The 8,664-nt window shown below is 35.8% G+C and overlaps 1 protein-coding gene across 1 annotated transcript; it reads left to right on the top strand.

The window, feature by feature from the left end:
* Positions 1-1,074: 1,074 nt before the first annotated feature.
* On the top strand, positions 1,075-3,331 carry LOC142179364 (uncharacterized). Its single transcript, XM_075249090.1, has 2 exons — positions 1,075-1,185; positions 2,660-3,331. Exons 1-2 carry the CDS (start codon positions 1,135-1,137, stop codon positions 3,170-3,172), a joined length of 564 nt encoding a protein of 187 aa, XP_075105191.1. The 5' UTR covers positions 1,075-1,134; the 3' UTR covers positions 3,173-3,331.
* Positions 3,332-8,664: the final 5,333 nt, after the last annotated feature.

Raw genomic sequence — 8,664 nt, 5'->3', positions numbered from 1 at the left:
ATTGTTTTCAATATATAGCAAATTTATTTTATTTAAATCATCTCTCTTTTTCTTTTATTTGAAGGAAAATATTTAGACTGCAAAATTTGAAGACTTAAAATAAAAACAGAACTCATATGGCTATCTTAGAAATTATCTAGCATCAGTTGAACAAATATTTTCGATAATTTCACCACTATCTTAGATACCAAAAAACAAGAACAAATATTCATTCCATTATAAAAAAAATAATTTTCTTTGAGATATAGATTCACTTCAAACTTCAAGCTTAGATGAAATAAACCCACAAAAAAATCAGAATAAATAAACGAACAATAAAATTGTAAAAGTTTGAAAATTTCTAGATGATCAGGTATGAAATCGGCAGATAAAAGCTTTAGAACTTTGAGAATGAAGATGGGGCAACAATAGATGAAAAAATACGGTCGGGTTCGGATATTTTAGTATTAACCCGTTTGATATGAATGAAAAAACCAAGTGGCAACATTTAATTGGATATTTATTATACCTCAGATTTGTGTATGCACACGTGCTATAATTTTTGCACCGATTTCAACTTTTGTGTTAAAGTGGAACATAAAAAATATAATTGGAGGGTCAAAATGAAAGATATAAAATAAAATTGAAAGGTCAAAATGGAACAAGATTAAGATAAAGTACTAAAATGAAAAATAGGCCAAATTAAACGGGTTTTACATGTATTTGGCCTATTGCAAATATTGATCGCCAGATAGTTGCAGACACTAAAACGTGAATACCCAACACTACTATTTATGTGCAAATGGAGCCTACATAAATGATTTATTTATAATAACAAATCATATCGAACAAAAATGGATGAAAGATTTGGTCGCCAATAATATTTGTGTCCAGAAGCAAATTGGGGCTTCTTCCATTTGTTTATATTTACTGCATGTCTATCATTGTACGTAGATATATATTTTTATTGATAAGATATAGTCTTGTATCATATTGGATATTGCAAAATCTTTTGGTCCTACAGAAGTGCGTGAATCATGTTGAAACTTGACAAGAACTTGTTGCCTACAATATGGTTTTATAATAGCCTAACCTGTCTATATAAAGCTCATGCATATAGCAAAGATCAATATATAGCTTAATACTCCTATTGAAATGACAATGAAATCGCTTTTTCCTCTTATCCTGCTCGTTTCCCTTGCCCTGGTAAGTTTTCACAGATAATTAATTCTACGCCTCCTTTTTGGTTATTTATTACTCCTTCCGGTCTATAATAAATGACTTTTTAGCCTTTTTATTTTGGTCCAAAATAAGTAGTGATCATTTTGCATAATCAAGAAGAAAATTTTATTTTTCTAATATTTACCCTTATTACATATCCCAATGTGTCAAAGTAATTTAATTAAGAATAATTTAATGAATATTTTTTTGTTTAGAAATTCGTATTTTCTTAAGAGGTGTGCCAAAGACTATAAAATCACATATTATGGAACGATGGGAGTATTAGTTACTCTCTTGATACACTATCATGCACTTCTTTCTCAACTGGCTTGTCTTTCGAATTACAACGTCTTTTTATTTTAGATTTTATCAATTCAATTATATGTATAACGTATACTCTATCTCTTTTAATTTATGTGAACCTATTTGATTGGGCATAGAGATTTTCTAAAAAGATGTAAACTATTGAAATTTATGATTTTAAATATACCAAAATGTTTGTGTGGCTATAACATTATTGAAACATGTGATCCTTAAATATGTCAAATCATTTGTATGGTTTTAAGAGCTTTTTATCAAATATTATATTAAAATTCTAAAATTAAAAGAGTTTCATTAATAGAAATGGGTTCATGCTAAATCGAGAGGAGATAGATTCATGTAAAATTAAAACGGATGGAATAGTATATATTTTCGATTGTCTAAAAAGATTGCTTGCTTCTTGAGCATAACTAACATTTGCTTTTCGCACATTCCTTGCCGTTTAAACCATCTATCTAGTGAGGAGCTTAACTTATACAATCCTTGCCGTTTAAACCATCTAGCTAGTAAGGAGCTTACCTTTTAAGTAGATGACTCATCGGGCGATCGGAGCTGGACTTCTTATCGGAAGTGTAAAAATAGGAATAAATATTTTCTGCAAAGTACTCTTCAAAATGCACTAGAATTTTAGGTAGAACTTTATGTGCCCACACTAAATATTTACGGAAAAATGACACTTTATAGCCGCTATAAAAATAATAGCCAAAAAAATATATAACATTTGTATATTTTGTATATATATATACAAAAGTTATACAAATTTTATACACTTTTTTGGCTACCAAATATAAATAGTTTCTGCCACGGGGTAGAAGTGATAATAACCCAATATTTACATGCACAGTACCTACAAAGGTAGATCTAATATTAGAATTTTGTGAGCTCTTGATTTAGGGCGTTCTCAAGTGTCAATAAATGTGTTCTGAATATAGTCAATTTCTTGATACATATACAAGACTTTAGGCAAAATTATTTGGTTAAACTGAACTCATATATTAAATCATATAACCAAATCCCCACCCCCATGTACCAAATAATTGCACATTTCTGTGTATATAGATGATGTACTCGATCGTAAAGAAGTTCATATAGCATATATCCAATAGTGATCTTTTTATGGTCTCCCTTTCTTGGGTAGTACACAAGCAACAGTGATGCAAGAAAAGACCCCGGAGAATATTGGAGAGATGTGATGAAAAATGAGCCAATGCCTGAAGCAATCAAACATCTTATGCCTCGGCATTCAGTTTCTCTCTCAAAAGAGAAAACGGATTGTTACACATCATCTTCTGTTGGAGGTGAAGCCTTTGAACCAAGGCCTAATGTATCCGTCTACCACGATGACGCCAAGCTGAAAGAAGCTGAGAAATCAAAATTCTCGAAAGAGTTCGAGCCAAGGCCTAGTACAACTAGTTATCATGATGACACTGGTCTCAAACAAGAAAAGTCTTTTGCCGAAGAGTTTGAGCCAAGGCCTAGTTTAACTAGTTATCATGATGACGCTGGTCTCAAACAAGAAAAGTCTTTTGCCGAAGAGTTTGAGCCAAGGCCTAGTTTAACTACTTATCTTGATGATGCTGGTCTCAAACAAGAAAAGTCGTTTGCCGAAGAGTTTGAGCCTAGGCCAAATGTTTCTGTGTATCATGATTGATATAGCATATAATAAGTATTGTGTGTCTTTTCGCTTTTGTGAATTTACCTTCTGTATGCCTCCTGATGTTAAGTGATTTATGAAATAAAGATTTGTAATCATACTTGATAAATTTATTATGTGTTCGAAGCAATGACCAATATGCTCGACTTCCTTTTAGTTGATTTGTTTCTGATATTTTGTGGGATTAATTTCACGAGTGGTCACTTAACTTTTGCTTTATTACATGAACGCCACTTTTTTTCTTAAAAAATCACTTAACTTTAGTATTACGAATATCAATGAGGATTAAATAATTACAGAATGCTGGTTTCACAAGGCTAATAGTAAATGAATAATTTATTTATTTATTTTTCTATGTTATAGAGTGCGCAGAATAATGTTGAACACTGAAGATTGAAGATGAAGACACAACCAAAATTTGTTACCGAGAGAAAATTGAAGATGTGGAATTTTGCCAAGGTGGAGATTTGTTGAATTATGTCAAATTTCCATCCCACATCGGTGGGTTAAGGAGTTGGTGGGAAACTTTTCCCCTATAAAAGAAGGCTTAATGTTTAGGATTTAAATACACCTCTCATTTGCCTTCTCATCTGTTTAAGGCATTTGTATCTTCTCTCTTTAGTATTATTTCACTTGTATTTTTGGAGTGAAATAAAATATTGGTTGTGTCCGAGGAGTATGCAAAATTAGCCGAACCTCGTAAATTCTGGTGTTCCCTTTATTGTTGTTTTATTGTCTTATTTATTATTTGGTGGCTGTCATAATTTTTGGTATAGTAGTTGTGACTTATTCACACTATATACATTTGGCTTCCGCAACAATTGGTATCAGAGCCAAGGTACTGTCTAAGTATGCTCTGTGGTTGCAGCATAGTCTGATCTTCCACATCAGAAAAGATTTATCTTGGTAACTGAGTCAAGGTTCTGTCTGAGTATGCTCTGTAGTTGCAGCTTAGTCTGATCTTCTACATCAGAAAGGAAATAATCTTGATTTGTGCCGTCAGTTATTAAATAATGTTTGTGTCAAATATGGGAGACAATAAACAAGAAGAATCTACATCAAGTGTCAACAATACGTCATCATTGGCATCTTCGCTTATGACAAGAATTGTGTCAAATGCGAAATTTGCGGTAGAAATTTTTGACGGGTCCGGACATTTTGGGATGTGGCAAGGCGAGGTTCTAGATGTCCTTTTTCAACAAGGGCTAGATCTGGTCATTGAAGAAAAGAAACCAGATGTTATTGGAGAAGAAGATTGGAGAATTATCAACCGTGTTGCTTGCGGTACCATTCGATCCTACCTTGCTAGAGAGCAGAAATATCCATACACAAAGGAAAGCAAGTAAATTATGGAAAGAACTGGAGGATAAATTTTTGAAGAAAAATAGTCAAAATAAATTGTACATGAAGAAGAGACTGTTTCACTTCACCTATGTTCTTGGTACCACGATGAATGAACATATCACCAGTTTCAATAAGTTGGTCACAGATTTGCAAAATATGGATACAACTTATGATGATGGTGACTTGGCCTTGATGTTGTTGGCGTCACTTCCTGATGAGTACGAGCACCTTGAAACTACTCTACTTCATGGAAATGACGAAGTTTCTCTTAGAGAAGTTTGTTCGGCTTTGTACAGCTATGAACAAAGAAAGCGAGAAAAACAGAAGGGCGGAGAAGGAGAAGCACTATTTGTGAGGGGTCGTCCTCAAAGTCAAACGAGGACAAAGAAGGGAAGATCCAAGTCAAGATCCAGACCCAGCAAAGATGAATGTGCCTTTTGTCGAGAAAAAGGGCACTGGAAGAAAGACTGTCCGAAGTTGAAGAATAAGGCCAAACATAACAATGGAAAGGCCATTATGGATTCAAATATAGCTGATTGTGATGATTCAGATTTCTCATTAGTTACAACAGAGTCATCAACATCATCAGACATATGGTTGATGGACTCGGCTTGTAGCTATCATATGTGTCCCAACAGGGACTGGTTCGTGGAATTTCAAGAAGGAGAATATGGAATCGTCCACACAGCAGATAACAGCCCTCTTACCTCATATGGAATTGGTTCAATACGATTAAGGAACCATGATGGAATGATCAGAACATTAACAGATGTTCGATATGTACCGGATTTGAAGAAGAATCTCATCTCTGTGGGAGCCCTGGAATCAAAAGGGTTTAAAATCATTGCAGAAAATGGAGTGATGAGAGTATGTTCCGGTGCACTAGTGGTAATGAAGGCTAATCGGAAGAATAATAATATGTACCGCTATTGTGGCAGTACAGTTATTGGGACAGTGACAGTAACATCCAGTGACGACAAAGAGGCAGAAGCAACCAAGCTATGGCACATGCGCTTGGGACATGCTGGAGGAAAATCCTTGAAAACTCTATCAGATCAAGGATTGTTAAAAGGAGTCAAGGCTTGCAACTTGGAGTTTTGTGAGCATTGTGTTAAAGGGAAACAGACAAGGGTTAAATTTGGTACAACGATCCATAATACTAAAGGCATTTTGGATTATGTACACTCTGATGTTTGGGGTCCTTCCAAAACACCTTCATTGGGTGGGAAGCACTATTTTGTAACCTTTGTTGATGATTTTTCCCGAAGAGTATGGGTGTATACAATGAAGAGCAAAGATGAAGTGTTGGGAATTTTTCTCAAATGGAAGACGATGGTGGAGAATCAGACAGGCAGGAGAATCAAGTGTATTCGCACAGACAATGGAGGTGAATACAAAAATGATCATTTCAATAAGGTCTGTGAAAATGATAGCATCGTCCGACACTTCACTGTTAGACATACACCACAACAGAATGGAGTGGCAGAACGTATGAACCGGACCTTGCTGGAGAAGGTACGGTGTATGTTGTCCAATGCTGGCTTGGGCAAAGAATTTTGGGCTGAGACAATTACATATGCATGCCACCTCATTAATCGTCTACCATCTGCTGCTATTGATGGCAAGACACCATTTGAAAAATGGTACGGAAAACCTGCTGTAGATTATAACTCTTTGCACGTGTTTGGCTCAACTGCATATTATCATGTGACGGAGTCAAAATTGGATCCAAGGGCAAAGAAGGCTATTTTTATGGGAATTACTTCTGGAGTCAAAGGATATCGCTTATGGTGTCCTATGACAAAGAAAGTAATATTCAGCAGAGATGTTACCTTTGATGAATCTGCTATGGTAAATAAGGTAACAAAAGACACCAAACAAAATAAAGGTGCTTCTAAGCAGGTGGAGTTTGAGGGAAAATTTATTTTTCCTACACAAGAAGCAGATGAGGAAACAAATGAAGATTACCCTCTGGAAGGAGAGCCAGTAGAGGAGATTCCAACTCAGGAACCTCAACAACAACTTGAATCAATAGCAACCAGCAGGCCAAAAAGAACAATAACGAAACCTGTTCGTCTCATAGAGACGGTTGCTTGTGCAACCTCAATTGTAGCTGATGATGTTCCTACTACTTATAAAGACGCGGTCCAAAGTTCAGAAGAAGATAAGTGGAGGATTGCCATGAATGATGAAATACAGTCCCTTCATCAGAATCATACATGGAGATTGGCCAATCTCCCGAAGGGAAAGAAAGCAATTGGGTGCAAATGGGTATTTGCAAAGAAGGAAGGATTTCCTAACCAAGTAGATGTTCGCTACAAAGCAAGATTGGTGGCCAAAGGATATGCTCAAAAGGAGGGAATTGATTACAATGAAGTGTTTTCTCCAGTTGTAAAACATTCCTCCATTAGAATTATGTTGGCTTTGGTAGCACAATTGGATTTGGAACTAGTTCAGATGGATGTAAAAACTGCGTTTTTACATGGAAACTTGGAGGAGGAAATCTACATGACTCAGCCAGAAGGATTCAAAGTTGCTGGAAAAGAAAATATGGTGTGCAAACTTGAAAAATCGTTGTACGGATTGAAACAATCTTCTAGACAATGGTACAAGCGATTTGACGAGTTTATGTTGCGGCAAGGGTACAAGAGAAGCAAATACGATCATTGTGTGTATTTGCACAAGCTTAAAGATGGTTCCTTTGTATATCTTCTCCTATATGTTGATGATATGTTGATAGCTTCCAAGAATTTGGAAGAAATTGATAAGTTGAAGATTCAACTGAAGAAGGAGTTCGAGATGAAGGATTTGGGTGAGGCAAAGAAAATTCTTGGCATGGAGATAATTAGAGATAGACGTTCAAAGAAACTCTGTTTATCTCAAAAGGAATATTTGAAGAGAGTACTTCAACGTTTTGTCATAGATGACAAGACTAAGCCAGGTAGTACTCCACTTGCTTCCCATTTTAAGCTAAGTACTACTATGTCGCCAATGGATGAAGTTGAACGAAAGTATATGTCAAAGGTACCATACGCAAATGTTGTTGGTAGCTTGATGTATGCAATGGTTTGCACAAGGCCTGACATTTCACAAGCTGTTGGAGTTATTAGCGGATATATGCACAATCTAGGGAAGGAGCATTGGCAAGCTGTGAAGTGGATTCTACGGTATATTCATAATACTGTAGATGTCGGGTTAGTTTTTGAGCAGGAAGACAATCAGTCTGTAGTTGGATATTGTGACTCAGATTTTGCGGGTGATCTGGACAAACGAAGATCAACTACTGGTTATGTGTTTACTTTTGCAAAGGCACCAGTTAGTTGGAAGTCTACTTTGCAGTCAACAGTTGCTTTGTCTACAACAGAGGCAGAGTACATGGCTATTACAGAGGCTGTGAAGGAGGCAATTTGGCTTCAAGGATTGCTAAAGGAGCTTGGTGTTGAACAAAAAGGTATCACAATTTTTTGTGATAGTCAAAGTGCTATTCAATAAGGGAAGAACCAAGTTTATCATGCAAGGACGAAGCACATTGATGTTCGGTATCATTTTGTACGAGAAATCATAGAAGAAGGTGGAGTCACGATGAAGAAAATTCATACTACGGAGAATCCTGCTGATATGCTGACAAAGGTGGTGACTGCGGTCAAGTTTCAACATTGTTTGGATTTGATCAACATTGTTGAACACTGAAGATTGAAGATGAAGACACAACCAAAATTTGTTACCGAGAGAAAATTGAAGATGTGGAATTTTGCCAAGGTGGAGATTTGTTGAATTATGTCAAATTTCCATCCCACATCGGTGGGTTAAGGAGTTGGTGGGAAACTTTTCCCCTATAAAAGAAGGCTTAATGTTTAGGATTTAAATACACCTCTCATTTGCCTTCTCATCTGTTTAAGGCATTTGTATCTTCTCTCTTTAGTATTATTTCACTTGTATTTTTGGAGTGAAATAAAATATTGGTTGTGTCCGAGGAGTAGGCAAAATTAGCCGAACCTCGTAAATTCTGGTGTTCCCTTTATTGTTGTTTTATTGTCTTATTTATTATTTGGTGGCTGTCATAATTTTTGGTATAGTAGTTGTGACTTATTCACACTATATACATTTGGCTTCCGCAACAATTGGTATCAGAGCCAAGGTACTAT

The sequence above is a fragment of the Nicotiana tabacum genome, chromosome 3 (assembly GCF_000715075.1).
Source record: "Nicotiana tabacum cultivar K326 chromosome 3, ASM71507v2, whole genome shotgun sequence".
NCBI classification, from domain to species: domain Eukaryota; kingdom Viridiplantae; phylum Streptophyta; class Magnoliopsida; order Solanales; family Solanaceae; genus Nicotiana; species Nicotiana tabacum.
This window is presented reverse-complemented; position numbering and strand designations above follow the sequence as displayed.

Bases quoted from the DNA above. Each gene is read 5' to 3' on its own strand.
- LOC142179364 (XM_075249090.1), top strand. From the start codon at position 1,135: ATGACAATGAAATCGCTTTTTCCTCTTATCCTGCTCGTTTCCCTTGCC. The intron at 1,186-2,659 runs GTAAGTTTTCAC...TTTCTTGGGTAG, and splicing joins TGCTCGTTTCCCTTGCCCTG to TACACAAGCAACAGTGATGC.